At 33.2% G+C, this 16,673-nt stretch overlaps 2 protein-coding genes across 2 annotated transcripts; both read left to right on the forward strand.

Annotated features, from left to right (window-relative positions):
* Positions 1–4,076: 4,076 nt before the first annotated feature.
* Positions 4,077–9,742, forward strand: LOC141698000 (uncharacterized). The gene is made up of 6 exons (XM_074502588.1): positions 4,077–4,206; positions 5,208–5,383; positions 6,812–7,988; positions 8,586–8,660; positions 8,755–8,924; positions 9,312–9,742. The coding sequence occupies exons 2-6, from the start codon at positions 5,249–5,251 to the stop codon at positions 9,546–9,548; spliced, it is 1,794 nt and encodes a 597-aa protein (XP_074358689.1). The 5' UTR covers positions 4,077–4,206; positions 5,208–5,248; the 3' UTR covers positions 9,549–9,742.
* LOC141695680 (NAD-capped RNA hydrolase DXO1-like) lies at positions 9,728–14,771 on the forward strand. The gene is given in 15 exon segments (XM_074499908.1): positions 9,728–9,747; positions 10,961–10,986; positions 11,146–11,369; positions 11,507–11,572; positions 11,693–11,771; positions 11,894–11,973; positions 12,059–12,082; positions 12,337–12,461; positions 12,880–13,066; positions 13,068–13,097; positions 13,180–13,233; positions 13,595–13,641; positions 13,949–14,033; positions 14,323–14,386; positions 14,533–14,771. Coding segments are annotated over 15 exon segments (1,230 nt in total). The 3' UTR covers positions 14,652–14,771.
* Positions 14,772–16,673: the final 1,902 nt, after the last annotated feature.

A 16,673-nucleotide genomic window follows, 5' to 3' on the forward strand; every position in this document is an offset into this window, starting at 1 on the left:
GAGAAGACGATCCCGGCGTCCTCACCTCACCAACACCTCCAGATCAACACTACACAACACCAGGAACTTGTTCATGCATTCAAAACATTCTAATCATCCCTGTTCTGGCCGGAAATTGGCCAAGAACATCGCCGGTTTCCGGCGAACATCGCAAATCTTTAAAACACAACTCCCTTCGATTCAAGCATCCTCTGTTAACGAGCTATATATCAATCGATTGCAAATTTTATAAGGAACACAACCCACTATAAATCAACAGCTAATAACCCCTGAATCAAAAACCCCCAAATTTCAATTGAAAACATTCATACGGGTTATAAACCCTAATTTCGAAAATCGAAAATTAAACTCAAATTTGAACATGTTATTGAACTCCAAATCAGACGTATGACATATGAAAATCATCAGGAAAACAAGCTCTACAACATGCAATCATCAAATCATACAAACAATCATCCGAACAAAAATTCATATTTTTAATAAAATAAATTCGAAAATAAATAAATTTTTAGAAAAATAACTTTAATTTCTGCAGTGAAACAAAGCTCAGAATCTGATAAAACACCTCAAATCCTTCGTTTTGGTTACTCAAGCTTTAAAAACAGAGATCGGTAACGCCTTCGTTTTGCTGTTTGATTCTTAGAACAGTTTATGTAATTTGGGTTTTTCTCTGAAATTTATATAATTAACTATCTGCAAATGATTTTGATACGAAATAAAATACGGTAAAAGGCTATTTATAATTATGGAAAATTAGTATCCCGTTGGATCATTCCGGATATAAAACGGTACGTTTATTTGTAAAAACTGATCCAAACGATATCGGTTTTTGGGATAATTATCCAAATCTGTACAATTTGTACTGCGGTCTTGGTCTCAGCGCCTGGTTACACGTATTATGAAGTGATAATTGGGATAGTTTAATAAAAAGCTCCCGTTTATCGAGAATACGGGTTTTATTGATTTACCGAAACGAATATTGTATCGAAAATGTTGCGCCGGGACCCGCGTAGGACAAACCGTAAGCCGGATCGAAAAAGTCGAAACATGGAAAATGCTCGGAATATTACAATTAGGTTAGGAAGGAGTTCTCGAAAGAGTTTCGGGTTCCAAAAACGTAACAACGGTTGACGTCGGTTGGTTCCCGTTTTTATAAAATAGATTTTAATTACCCGGAAAAAGATTTTAGAAATTTCATATGATTCTTATAAATCCATAAACCAACATAAAAATAATTAGGAAGATATGACAATTATCTATATTTTATTTTGGACATATAAAAATTAAAATACTCAATTAATATTATTTTTGAATATTCAAGTACAGATAACACTTAGCAATTAACTCACAGAATAGATACTGGGCACACATAATAATATCAAAAATAATTACACGATATATCCCGGATATTACAACTATACACTGTATTCACCCCCTCTACAGTGTGTGTGTGACCTAACACCGCGAAATTTGAGAAAAGCATAGAAAGAAGCTTTTATAAATATGGTTGGTCCAGGGTTTGCGGAACTAAAGTAAGTATTAGTGTGTAAAGTTATTTTTATGTATATTAGCTACAATATCGTGTAGTTGGCCTAATATACTTCTTTTCGAAGTTATACTAGTGGGTTAAGTTTTGAACTTGAGAATTGTTGAAAAGAGATTTTAAAAGAAAGAAAATATATTTGTGGGATTTGGATTCTTATTTCTATAACTGTAACCTAAAAAGATCTTGGTTTATTTTGGGATCATAGATGATATATTTCAATTACTAGTAGTTGATGGTGATTGTTTATGATTAAAACAGGTTGTTTTATTTTGAGGTTTCGTATTGACGATCAAATCTTTTGACCCTGGATTTTGGAGCGTGGCACCCCTCTCTCTTTTCCAAGTATACTGATGACCAACAAATTCCATATCAATCAACTAAGTATCAGTTAAAGCTTCTGTAAAACCCTTTACCAACCATTCTGGGTAATGAGCACTACCTATTTTATCTACTTAAGAAGTCACATTATTTGTGTCGCCTATAAGGCTATAACACCATGACATATTAGAATCTATGGCAAGGTGCCTAAGAAAGTCCCAAGTTCTTCTACATTCCGCTATGTTGGGTTCCCCATAAAAACCTGTCAATCTCCACGAAACCATGCATTCGACTTTTGTTGCAACGTCAATATAATTCTTTGAAAAACACAAGAAATTAGCTTGATCAGCCTCTTTCCAAAGTAAAGCTAGACCCAACTTCTACATTGGGGTTCAACAACATAAACAGACTTTCAAAATTTATACTTCTGCGGAACCGTTCCATCTTTTCTTTTTTGATAAAGTTTTACTTAAAAAGACAAACATGGATTTTTCTTGACGAATAACATCGATAAGGAACTGAACTTTCTAGCAGAACCCTAACCCCTGGTAGTTCCAACTGAGAGTACTCAAACTTCTTGGCGGGTCTGCATTGCAGATCTCGCCATTAACAAGTTTTTTTGGTTCGAGAAGCTGGAAATTTGAATTATTCTGTGTCTAGAATAATAATTTTTAAATTGGAATTACTTAGATAGAGTGGTAAGATCTTACGAAAAAAGTTTTAGAATTACCTAATTAAATTTAGTTTTTATTGTGCCTATATAAGAATCCATTTAGAATTGAGTTAAGCCATACATAAATTCGGTCAGGATACGTTCCTTTTTGTTTTGTTTGAGATTACGAAATTTGTAATTTATTCAACATGCTCTTAAAATATTTTATTAAATTGCAGGAATATATCTATTTGTATGTTGCCGCTATATAGTTAAGTTATTGTTTGATCATGTTTATACTTAGAAGAATCTTCATTCCTCAAAATTGTTTATCCACTTATTAATCATGTGAAGTTTTGAAAATCATATTTACAATACTGATAAAATGTATTAGCTTTGTGTTGAATCACATAAATTATATAACTTTTTTATCGGAGTTGAATTACATAATTAATTGTGCGCATTACTTTGATTTTTCATATTTATTTAAATACATGAAATTGTAGTATTGTTGGCTATTGATTATCAGAAATAATTAAATTATTCGCTTGAATTATTTCATTAAATACATATATTATTCCTAAATTACAACGACTTTCAGCCCAAAAAATATTGACAAAATTATATTATAAAATATTATAAATAATTTATTTCTATTATTTAGGTATATTTAACTTACATAATATTATATATATTTTTTTCACGAGTCATTTTCCTAAAATAACTCATACTAATTCATGAATTGTTACTTCTTCAAAAGTTTGAAGTCAGAAACCTATCGTGACAAAAAAGAAGAAGTCTGAACCCCGTTAATAATATTTTAAAAATGAAGATTTATATTAGTAGAATAAAATTATGAAAAAATGACAAAAATAGCCGATTTTTGAAAAAATTTAACAAAAATAGCCCTTCTGAAAAAAGTGGCCAATTTTGGCCAACTTTTCAGAAATTGATTATTTTTGTCAATTTTGTGTAAAAATAGGTTAAATTTGTCCTTCACCCTAAAATTATTTTATAATCTAAGTTAAATAAAATAAAAAAGTTAAGAAAAGTTTATGTTATAAAAATCACCAATTTTAGCGATTAATCACTCAATTAATCATTTCAATATGCTCCGCTGATTTATTTTTATAATCCGATTAATCGTTGCACTTTTTTCTTAAATTAATATATTTAGTTTAATAAATTAGTTATTTATCTATTTTATTAAAAATATCGGATTAAAATTCTGAATAATCAATCCGATTAATCACTAAAAGGTTACTCTACCGAATAATATCGATTTCCGCTTTTTAGAACCTTTACATAAATCAATATAATTTCAAAATTTTAGAAAAGATCTGGCATAAGTTAATAACCCAGTAATTAAAAAGAGCACATAGTTTTACTTCCAAGGATGGAAAATAAATGATTTTACCCTTTTCAACCGTAGAGCAGAGAGGACGCTTGTGCACGCTGGTCGAGAGTAGACGTTTGGCTCCTTTACGTTACTACATCGGTACATGGGAAGTTAAAGACTTACTACATAGTCTACATTATTAGGGGTTCAAGTTGGAAAGGTTTTACTTACATACAGAGAGAGAGAGAGAGGGAGAGAGAATTAGAGAGAGAGGGAGGGAGAGAGGTCTAGCAAGGGCCCTTGTTTTAGCTTTAACAAAGGCCTTTCTTTGTATTCTACTACTGAAACAAGGTACTCCTTTTAAATTTCACTTTCTTAAATCACTAAACTCACATGCATGCATACAAATAGGTACATCATATGTGTAGTGTAGTTAAGGCTTCTCCGCTTCCTAAATTTGTTTCAGCCTGTCAACATGCCCTGCATTGTCTTTATGATTTTTCACTTTTTTTCTGGCTCAAAATTAGGGTTCAGTTATGCTGCTCATTTTAGGGGTAAAAAGCACCCTTCACTCTCCTGTTCTACCCAGTTTGCATATTTACACAAATATAAGTGTGTGTATCATGTATCTATCAGTTGATGTTACTATGGTTGAGGTGATTTTTCTTGACCTAATATTTGTTTTTGCATATTAATAGAGCTAATTGCTAATTTTTGTTTACTAAGAGAAGAAGGGTATTTATGAGTCTACTATTGGAGGTTGATTCTTCATCCACCAGGCGTCGATTTGATGGATTCTTGATCTACTGATTATTACCCCTCTTGTTGTATGAAAACTAACTATAAGTGGGAAAAAAGTTTGTATTTTGCAAGGAGAGTATTTAATATCTTTTGAATTTAGCAATGTACTTTCTTTTGGGTTTTTATTCCAAATAAGTCTTTATAGTCCATCCGAGTCTGAAAACTAATTTCATAATTAGATAGACTATGATGATACTTTCTAAATTAAATAAAACACAGGGGAGAGCCAGTACCTTTGATGCCATTTAATTCTAATAATCAGTCTGTAAAATTAAAAAAAAAAAAATCATCTTTAAAATGTGTGGGAGTAGTTTCTTCATGTTGTAATGTTTTTCCCCATTGTTGGAGTTAAGTCTCAATGCGATAATCATCTCACTGACTAGTTCTTTTCTTTGCATGTTCTGAACATGTCTAATTCATCGTAAATTTATCTTTCTTTTCTAATTTTAGGTTTTGAGCTCATGTTTTCTTTACATCCTTGATTTCTTTTACTAATCATATAGATATATTAGTATGTGCTGCTAATATGTTAATTCATGTGTATGCAAAAGGATTTTCCAGCTACATATCTCGGTTAAGAAACTACAGAGATATGGGTAGCAGAGAAGCATGTGAAGAGTGCAAACTAAAATGTTTGCTGGTGCATAGAAGGAAAAAAGACCCATCGCCTCTTATTACCACTTTTCACAAAATCCTTTTTGGAGTTTACGAGTATTCGAAATATCTGGTATGTGTTTAATTGCTTAAAGTTTTCAATGTGGTTCACTCATCAAAACTCTTTTCCAGCCCCCCCCCCCCCCCCCCAACTTGACGTTTCGTTCAGAAGAAAGAAATGTTGAGTTTAATGTAAGAACTTTTTGTTGCATATTTAAAAGGCATTTGTAATCATATAACTATCCGTAGAAGAATAATGAAGATTAAAGAAAGAATGTGTACTTAAATTTACACTCAAAATGAAAGAAAGTCACAGATAATAGAATAGAATCCTAAGGATGTCAATATATGATGGATTAGGTAAATATTTCAGTTACTAGCCTTTTGTAGAATAAAGCTGCAGTATATTGGGTGCATGATATGTGTCTATTTGAAGTTTCTTTTGGAACTTGAAAACAGGAAGTTGTGTGTATCTAACAAAGGTTCGATGGTACATGGTAGTAACCTTTAGTAGTCTTGAACCTTAACTTTAAGCTGCCTACCATTCATATTTAGGATAAATCTAATCGATTGTATGTGAATGCCAGTTTAATGAGTACAGTTATACAACGATTGAAATGTCATTTCAGTGTTTCTTAGACTTGTTTTTAGAATTTTTTCCTCTACTGATCAGAGGGCTCTTAGCCTAGCAATCGATTTATTCCCATTACATGAGTTTGAGGGTTCAAACCTTGTAAGATAGAAGGTGGATTTGTGAGTGTTCAATTATCAATTAAAAATATTGTTCTCTTGTGCTGGCATCATTGTGAACTTGTATGTAGTAGACATTATATAGCTATGGACTTGTGTTAAAAAAAAAAATTGACATGGAAGAGCATTTGGTATGTAAATGCAGTTCCAGAGGTTATTATCACACAAAGCTTTTGTAGCTTGTAGACTGTAGTTTCCTTTGAATAAGGATATTTAATTATTGATAGATTAAAAGTTTTTGAATGCTGTAGTCATGTGTCTTATGTTGAAAATAGAAGAGTATGGAACAATTGTGGGGACTAATTCTAATTTTAAAAATGTTATGTCCATGATAGTATTATCTGTATATATATGAATTATGTAGCTGCGAGAACTTTATTGTCTAGAAAATCTCTCCTTTGAAATCTATATGATGTTTGCTCGAAAACCTATTGTGCTCTGTACAATAACTTGCTCTCGTGCGTCTGAGTCTAAAGTGACAAGGGAGCTTGGTTTTGATTGCCTAAGGTATGGACCATCAGAATATTGATGAATATTTATTGTGGGCCAGCCACAAGAACACCTTTCCACTTTTGAGTGGATTGTCCTACTGCAAAATAAAAATAGACCTTGTAATGGTGATATGCATAACAACAATTGAACAGATCTTTGCTTCTTTGTTTGTGTATTTTTTTAACATAATGATCACTTTTAATTGGACTGGTGAAATTCCTCATCAATAAAATAACACTTTTTAACTTCATATTTGCAGTGCTTGCCTCCAAAAATTTCACAAATTATTCCAGTTCTGGTTGCTGGACAAGAACATGTTCTTGAAGACACAAATGGTCAGCGGTGGCAAGTAACATTAGGCACTAAAGACGGTCAGTTAGCTTTTGGAAAGGGCTGGGATAAGTTTTTTGCATATCATGGTTTGAAAGAGGGATATATTCTGGCATTTCACTACATTATGGAATCTCATTTTGTTGTCCAAATTATTGACAACACTGGCTTTGAGAAGTTTAGGTTCCCTGTGGCCAATGGGAGAAAAAGAAAGAGAAGTAAAATTGACGAAAATGGAAATGCAGTTGGAGAGTGTCAGAATCTTTCTAATTCAGCATTTTCTGGCGGCATATCAGAATCTGAAGCTAGAATACATGGCCAACCAATGTCCAAGGATAAACCTTCAAGTTTAGAAAGTGAAAATGGTACGTACCAGCATGTTGCATCAGCTGATAGTTATATAGAGAAACTCTTTCTGATTAACAGGGATGCTGGACACAAATACGAAGAAAAAAGGAGTCCTTTGTTGGATTTTATAAACTTTGAAATGCAATTAAAAGTGGATCCTGATGGAAGTAAGGATAAGAGAACTAGTCCTAATACATCGGCAGAATGTAATGCAGTTGCAGGTAATTTAGGTGAGAATCTAGTTTCTGCAAAGGTAGTGAATGGGAAACCACCTGCGAAAATGGCTGCTCCTACATTCTCTAACTATAACAATGTCCATTTAAAGAGGGAGAACACAGAAGAATGTAAGGCAGTTGCAGGTAATTTAGATGAGAATCCAGTTTCTGCAAAGGTAGTGAGTGGGAAACCACCTGCAAAAATGGCTGCTCCTACATTCTCTAACAAAAAAAATGTCCATTTAAAGAGGGAGAACACAGAAAAATGTAAGGCAGCTGCAGGTAATTTAGGTGAGAATCCAGTTTCTGCAAAGGTAGCGAGTGGGGAACCCCCTGCAAAAGTGGCTGCTCCTATATTCTCTAACAATAATAATGTCCATTTAAAGAGGGAGAACGTGGTCAATGATCATCTTAGTGACCATTCATCTGTCATACCCATAGAAAACAGGGCTCGGTTACATTCAGATTATAGAACCAGAAGTTCAACAACATCATCGAAGAGAGTCAAAATTGAGGAGGCAGCAGGAAGTAAGGAACATTCAAGTTAGTTACTTTTCTTTATCTCTGCTATTTCGTCTACAAATGATACAATATCAAGCACAGTGATATGCATGCCTTATACAGGATATACTTTACATGGTCAAAAAATAGACATATCCTGGTAGAATATACTATGTAGTGTCGCTACCATAATTCATAACTACCAGTCTACTGGTCTCTGTTTAAATCCTACAAGGAAAAAATAAAGAATTATATAATGTTTAATTTAGTTTTATAAACACCAAGTCCAAACCATTTGAACTTGCTCTTCTGGGATGCTTACCTGATATCAGCTCTAACAAGCCACATTTGTCAGTCTTCATTAACTTAAGCCAGTTCTCTTTAAAGTTGTAGAAAAAACTTACTTGATGCTTGGCTCAAATTAGCTTAACTGCATAAGAGTGTTTAGTCAGATGGACATTTTCTCAAGCTGCTGACCCATAGTAGTATCAAATATTAATGAAAGTCTAAGGTTTTCCTAATGCATCTGTCATACACACCTGCATTTTGTGCTTGTACTTTTGTAGTAAATGCAATTTTTTGGTAAAGTTCATGTGTAAAAACAGATTTGTACTAATGTAGTAATCTAATGTTGAGCAGGTGAAATCCTGAAGTCACCCAAAGAAGAGCTAATCGAGTTTGGTAAATCACCCAGTTATGTATTTATGAGTTCTGGTACTTGTTCTCCCATCTTTTCATCTTTTACAACTATTTGAAAGAGGGTTATACGAGATGGGTTTCATTATTTTAATTTGCTTGTGTATTGCAGAAAATTATTTGAAATTCAAAGATAGGTCGAATCAAATTTCAGGCTGGGATGAGAAAAATAATGAAGTCCGTAAGGTAGTAAAAACTGAACCTGTGGATTCATTAAATGATGAACGCCTGAATGCATCTGCTCTCTCCTTTTCTGTCACTGTAGGAAGCAGTGAGCATTTGGTACGTTGTCAATAAACTTCACTAATCACTGTTGTTTCTCAGTACTTCACAAATGTATGGTTTACCTACTTAGAAATACTCAATTATTTTTAGTCTGGCGCCATGGCACTTGATAGCTGTTTTAAGTTTTGTAATTGTTACGTGCCAATGGTCAAGATTGACATTTTCATCTGTTGGATGTCTAGGAGTTTCCCTTAAGCCTGTGTGCAAAATTTTCCTTGCCCTGTATGTTGTATCATATCAGCTGCTTTTATATCCTTCTGTCATCTGTTAGACAACCTGGGTAACTAGTAAAAATCTCTCAAGTTAAAAACACATTTTACAGTGACTCCGAAGTTATGTGGCCTACTATTTTATTTTTAATATCCTTATCTGAAATTTGAGTAGGAATTGCCGACCTCAGTTACATTGTGGGCATGCACGGTAAAGAAGGTTGTAAACCTTAAAGGTCCGGATGAAAGAGTTTGGCCAATTCTCTTCCATCAGAAATTTGGTATTAAAGCTTTCACTAGTGGCTGGAAAAACTTTTTCATGTCATATAGACTGCGAATAGGAGATGAATGTGCTGTTGTGCTCGAGAATGAAGCAGAAACCATCTTCAAGATTGATTTTAACAGAAACTGAACTGGATTACCTTTTGAGCTTTGATTTGGTTCTCAGCGTAGTTTTAATGATATGTAACCCGGGATTTGTTGTCTATTAGTTGTAGATTATAGTCTTGTTCCTGCCTTAATTATGTTATGTGATGAATTTTTTCACTGTTATTCAGAACCTTATGTCTCCTAAACAGTAAAATAGATTCTATGGAAATTGCTTGTGACTGGTATTTAGATATACTTTCAGTTTCTGCAAACAAACAATATTACCGCAGGCTATAATTGATTCCTGTGCTACCTCTACCTATCCATGAAAACCCCTTTTTGAGGAGAACACTGCAATACTAAGATATGGAACTTGAAAGTGCCAAATTTTGATTATAAATTCAAAAGATATAACTTACTAAATTTGTTAAAATTCTATACTCTTTACTAACAAAGAGAAATCTATTTTCATCAAACAAGGGAAATCTCTTTTTCATCTATATAGTGAAATACAATATTATTGGTACAGGTCTAACAAAAAAGAATTTATTATCAAAATTCCAAATTTTGGTTTATCACTCAGTATTTATAGATAACCCATTGTGAATGATGTCCAGTGAATCAGCCATATACTAATTTATTTATTTTTTTCCTATTTTTGTGACAATGCGTCCAATGTAAATTACCCTATCCACGTATTTGTTTGTAAGTTTTGTCGTAAAGAATTAGTACGAAAATAAATTGATACTAGACGAAAAATTACCTTGCGTTTCACTGTTCCAGTTAATATTTATATATTTATAATTATGTTAAAAATAGTTTTAAAAAAATTAATATAAATAATTAAATGCTAAAGTAACAAAATATATAATATTTGAAAAAAATGTGATTTGATAGATTTGAATCTGAGAATTTATTTGTATGTTTGTAAAAAATAATATAAATAAATGTTTGTTGAGGAGATTTGAACCTTAAAATTTGAGTATTGTATTATTTTAATATTTAGATCAAACGAAGATCCCACCGGTCTTGAGAGGAATAATCAAAATTAAATTGAATGTTTTTATTTCCAGAGCTGAAAAATGTAAAATGAGCAAATTACCCTTGCATTGATTTTTCTTCCAAGGGTCATCTATGTGATTCAGGGGCAATTTTATCTTTTCACCATATTCTTGCTCGGAAAAGGGAACAGGGGAAGACTAATAGGTGGTGAGTATAATAATAAGTATTAAGAGAGAATACTATACGATTAATCCAACGTCACAGATTTTTAGGTTCAAACTTGTTCCTCCTCATCTTCGGAAACACAATTACCACAACACAGAAGAACAAAAATTTTAATGGAGTCGAAGAAAGAACCAAACAGCTGCAGCAGCGACAACAAAGATGATCGTAAAAGCCTACCAAATTCTAATAGCTAATAAGTTGTTTTATTTCTGTTGTATATGTTTACAGCTTCACTGAAGATGACATTTCAGACAGTTCTTGTTTCTAAATTTTTGTACATTTTCCATTATGTACTCTAGCTAGCTTTGTTTTCAACTGTGAATATTTATACTGTTACTTGCTCTCTTCTCCTTTTTATGTCTGCTTAGGCCTTAACCTCATCTTCCTCTATTGTCTTGATTTCGTTTTTATAGTTTTGCATGGTAACAACTACCGTGGTAGCTCAAGTTACAGGCCTGATCGTTGGCAAAATAATCGAGGAGGAGGAGCTAGTGTACCTTCAAATCCTGCTGGACCTTATCGTCCAAGAAATTATAATAATCCAACACATTTCGTCAATAATGAGCGTTTTGTTTCTGAATTTAGGTTTTCTAATAGTCAAAACACATTACCAACAAACTGTATAGCATCTGAGGAGGTACATTTATCAATCAACTCTATATCTATATTTATTTTGATTAATTCTATCCTTTTGCGAGCCTTCTAATATTTGTGCTACAAACTACTTATATGATTTAATGCTTATTGATTTTATTGATATGTCATGCTAATCAGCCATGTGAAATTGGTTGCTATAGTCGTGTGGAAGGCGGGGAAGTATATTTTGATGATCGTAGCTTGGTAGGCCCTTTTGATCATTGCGTCTTTTCGGCTTCCTCTTTTTAAATGTTGCCAGAAAACATCATAGACTTGTAATTCCATCATCATTTTGTATCATCAGAGGCTTTTTTGTATCATCAGAGGCTTTTTAGGCCTCTCACTACCAAGGACATTGGTGCTGATTTAAATGATGGTTTTGATACTTTTACTGAGAAGAAAGGTATATATGTTTTCCGTTTTTTGGTTTCGTTAACCATATGGATATACACGATATAGAATCTTTCTTTTGGTCTAAGCATATTACTATCGACTTGGAATTTCCCTTTTCCTTTTGTGTTACAGATTTAGGCTCCCAAGGATTTGGTGCACTTCTTGCGTGCATAAGACACAAAAATGTTCCACTTGAAGATATGCATTTTGTGGTAATTAATGAGTTAATTTTTAATGCAATTCATCTGTCTATTAATACTGGTCAGAAGTTAACTTTTAGTTCTTGTTTTCCTACAGACATATCGCAACAATCTTAATAAGGTATTTCCCAATCACTTTTTCTGTTAGTAAAAGGGATAGATTTAGCAATGGTTAAGAAGTTTATAAAACTGACAGACATTCATATTAAAGCAATTTCATGTAATTAGATCTGTTGCTTTTAGTCATTATCACTTCAAATTTTGTTATATTTTTCACTAGATGACTGTGACTAAAGGTCTTAAAGTCAGCTAATCTATATCAGTGTGGTTCATACCTTTTCTAATCTTATAGTGTTGGTGATGGTGTACTTACAGATACTGGCCACTGCTTATATTAGGAAGTATCCGTGGGAAATGGGGGTGCACAAAAGAAACGGCATACTCTATCTTGATGTACATAAACTACCAGAAAAGCCAAAGAGTGAGCTGGATACGCGAAGGTACTTTAAAGGAATACACTCATACAGGCACATAGTTTCTTCTGTTTGATCCACAATTCAGGGAAAGAAATTGGGCCTGATGGCATATAAAAATGATCACTAATTTATGTTATTATATTCTTTTTGGTTGAAGTTCATGCTATTATTTGAAGGGCGAGTCCTAGATTTATTGGATTCTTGTCTCCCTTTCATATGCAGTACAAAAAATCATATTAAGATACTTCATAATTATTTACATACATGTAATCAATCAACGATTAGAAAATATGAACACATATTTGATATGTTCATCCAGCTACAATATTATTATAATAAAGTGTGTATGATGGTTCCCATGTAGGATGTATGAGTTAGGCAACTATTTTGTTAAGTAGGTTTCGAATTATTTACTTGCTGACTTCAAATTTTATTACGCTAGATGTTACTGGGGGTACTGTTTTGAGGGCCTTGCGACAGAAGGTCCAAGAAGAGCTGTTGGTGAGGGGATACATCACATAGATTGTAATGTGGAATATTGTTCTGCGGTAAAGAGAAAACTGGGAGCTCATAATATTTTGATGGGTGCTGAAATAGATTGCTATGAATCAAGTGATGAAGGAAGGAGGTTTTTACATAGAACTAAAGACTACTCAAGAGGTTGACAAAATTATGTGGCTTGTGTTTCGTCTTCCCATTAGTTTGTATCTTTAACTTTTCCTTAATAATTTCTTATGTGCAGCTGAATTATCGCACTATAGGAAGATTTGAAAGGGAGAAGTTGCTCCAGTTCTGGGTACATTTATCCTTGATATCATATTTTTCTTTAGTAAATACATCTTGTTGATTTGGTTGTATGTCATATGCACAAAGCTTAACAATGAAATTGCTTTCTTTTTATATTAGTTTCATACGAAACTAGTTTTCTTTTGAGGGCACGGCCATTTTGTCTTCCACAAGGCTTAGATAGTCAGATCATCGACCTCCTGTAAAGGGAATGAGGGACATATGGCTACACCATGTGTGGTCTACGGCGGAACTTTCAATCACATAGTTTAATTCATTGTCGCTCCACTACCTGCATATATACCTAATATTTTATATATTTCAATGGGAATGTGTTAACATCTATTGGCAATCTACTTTTTTTCTTGCAGATCCAATCATTTCTTGCTGGTGTCCCTTATATTGTCATTGGATTTAGGTAAATTTTTGTTTGTAAATCTAATAATTTTTACTTTTTAAAAAATTTGTTTAGCACTTGGCTATAGTTTGAATTCCTAACACAGCTTCCCGGCAAGCTTAACATGTGATGAGTCATTACCTTATTTAAAAGGTGTCCATTCCAAATGTCTTAAACTATCCGGGGAAGACAATGTTACTTGAAATTTTGTTAACGCCATGTGAAATTAAATGCCTTCTTGTCTCATGTATTTCGTTGCCACTTTATTAGCATGATTTATGCATTGAGGCTCAAATTATGGATGGACTTATATTTTATTTCTTCGTAGAGATGATGGTGGACGGCTTGTACGCACAGAGCGCTTAAGGACCAAAGATATAGCAGAGAGAGTCAAAACTAAGGGTTATTGGCAGGTAACACAGTAGCATTGCTGTAACTCCAAGGGTCATGGGTTCAAACGATCCTAGCAACAGTTATTTCGTATCTTCATGACCAGACTACTTCGCTTCTTTCCTTAAAATCTTTTATTTTTTGTACACTGCCACCATTTCCATTTTATGGTTGTAATTGAAGAAGATATAATTGAGTATGTGGTTCAATAAGCGATTAATTTGGGAACCAACTCATCACTTTTTACGTCATGTTAAGAGTTTGCCAAGTGACTCTTTATTTGTATGTAATTTAGAAGATGACAATTGACAGGGAGAAGTTTGTCCTGCTTTTGCGGACGAGGTGTTGGGCTGGCTATACAGAACTGTCAAAGAGAGTAAGATTATTAACTCTGTGCAATAAACTCTCGGTGTTTTACTACTGGAATGAAATTATTTCATCAAAAGATATTTGTTTTTAATTTCTTTGCCTTGTCATGATTATTATCCATCTTGACAATCAATATTTTTTATTTGAAATCGGATGAAGACTACATACTGCAGTTTGCTTCGCCTTTCAACCGTCTAGAGCTTCTACAAGCACACTCTTGTCCGGTTGTAATCACCAATCACATTGCAGTCATGACCAGTCCCAGAAACTAGTTGGTTAAATCTGACATTTTGCGTTCTTATGTGAAAATGGTAAATACGCGTGTTAAGTATTAACATTTCATATTTTCCGAATAGGTGGGAATATTATATAAGACTGTTTTGTTCTTTTGAGTCTAATTTAATATCTATTTTTGCAACTTCTGATTTGAAAATATACTTTTAAATAATTTGAAAATGAAATACACAATTTCTCCCTTGTTTTCATATCAAACAAAAGCAGACTTTAGACTACTTGGTGATTTGTGTTTCGTGCTTCTTTCACCTAATGTTCTCAGCTTTTTTAGTGTTGCTTCCTGGATTATCTTTTCTTTGTAGACATATTATGCTAACAAAATTACGGATATGTAGTGAAAGATAAACCGAGTTTATTAACGTCTAATGAAATATCAAAAAGGATTACTCTGTTTTGCCACACCTTCATTAGCGTTTACCGAACAATAATCAAATCTGACTAATTCAATGAACCATAAAAATTTACAGAGTAATGTACATGTATATATTTAGTCACTGTAAATGAATAATATAAGAATAAGCAGGTCTAACATTAAGATAATATGTGGCTTGTGCTAGGAATGCCCGTAGATGTAATACTTTCTTAAATTTTCTTCATCTTCGTCCTGATTAACTTGGCGATAAAGTGAAGAACTAGTGCTCAAAATATCATTAGGCTGCTGTTGAACCGTTAAAATAAAAACTGGAATTCTGTGCAACCAAGTGCCCCACCAATCAGACATAAATTGAAAGAGCACGCGACTAGGCCAAGGAGAAATTATCCAAATGAAGATGCAAACGAGATATGCATACATGAGAAGTTGTGGCGGTAACAGAAATGAGGCTAGCAGCAGAATCACAAGCGGCACTGATAGATTCATATCTCCGAACTGCAACATTATTGGCTTTGCCATTACAGTGATGTTGATGCTGAGCTTGATGGAGATGAGAAAAACCAGTAAGACAACACCAAATGTTAGAGTTGACCAGCTGTTTTTGTGATTTGTGATATATTCCCAGACTAAAATTTGGTTGGCTTGTTCCCACGTAGCAGATGATCTCATGTACACAAAGATATTCACTAGTGCTGGCACTAGAAACCTTAAGTCTATGTTACAAGGCATATAAGTTTAGATATGAACCACTAATACAAGGTTTGAGATGATCAAGATTTTTATGAAAATGTAAATTGATACCTGAAATACAATGAGAAGCAAGGAGAGAGCATTGTTGATACTTCATATACACATGGTTAATGTAGGATTTTTCCATGAATGTGTCTTTCCAGGATATTTCTAAGAATGTTTCCAGGATACTTCATACACGCAACATTGGTGTTACTTGTTACCGATATGCATTAAGAGAAAGTTCCTCTGTACTATCATTGTCTCTTTTAATTTTTTACACTATTTATGGTAAATAATTGACTATTAAACCCAGTATCTGAGACGATAGAAAATAAACTCTTAACCACATGAGCTATCTTATGAGTACTTTAATACAATTAAGTTTTTATATTTAATATTAATATGAAATTAAAAATATTAATAATAAAAAATATGTATTGACAAACGTGTTTAAAATAAACGGAAACGTTTTTAGACACGGAAAGATTATTTGTCATGATTATTTTGTAATTAAGGTTGGTTTATTTCTGACTTGTTTTCATGTACACCAGAAAATTATTTTTTATTCGATGATAGGCAAGTAAAGTCTTCCAACTGTAGGGCCTTAAGCCCCTTTACTCGTGATACCAGAAATGAAATGTTAACAGGTCCCCGGAGGAATCTTGTAAATCACATTCACTCACTTTGTTACGTTATCTTGTGTGTCAACGTAACGTCACGTGAGTACATATATGAACACGCGTCAATTTATTCTCACACATGTTCTCTTCACTTTTTTCGGTCTTTTCTTAAATCTGAAATCTTTGTCAGGTGTCTATATACATGTGCATGCTAATTTAAACCCGTACGAAACCCGGATTTCATTAATTATTTGTTGGACAAACTTAGTATTTTA

This window comes from Apium graveolens, chromosome 11 (assembly GCF_009905375.1).
Source record: "Apium graveolens cultivar Ventura chromosome 11, ASM990537v1, whole genome shotgun sequence".
Classification (NCBI taxonomy): Eukaryota; Viridiplantae; Streptophyta; class Magnoliopsida; order Apiales; family Apiaceae; genus Apium; species Apium graveolens.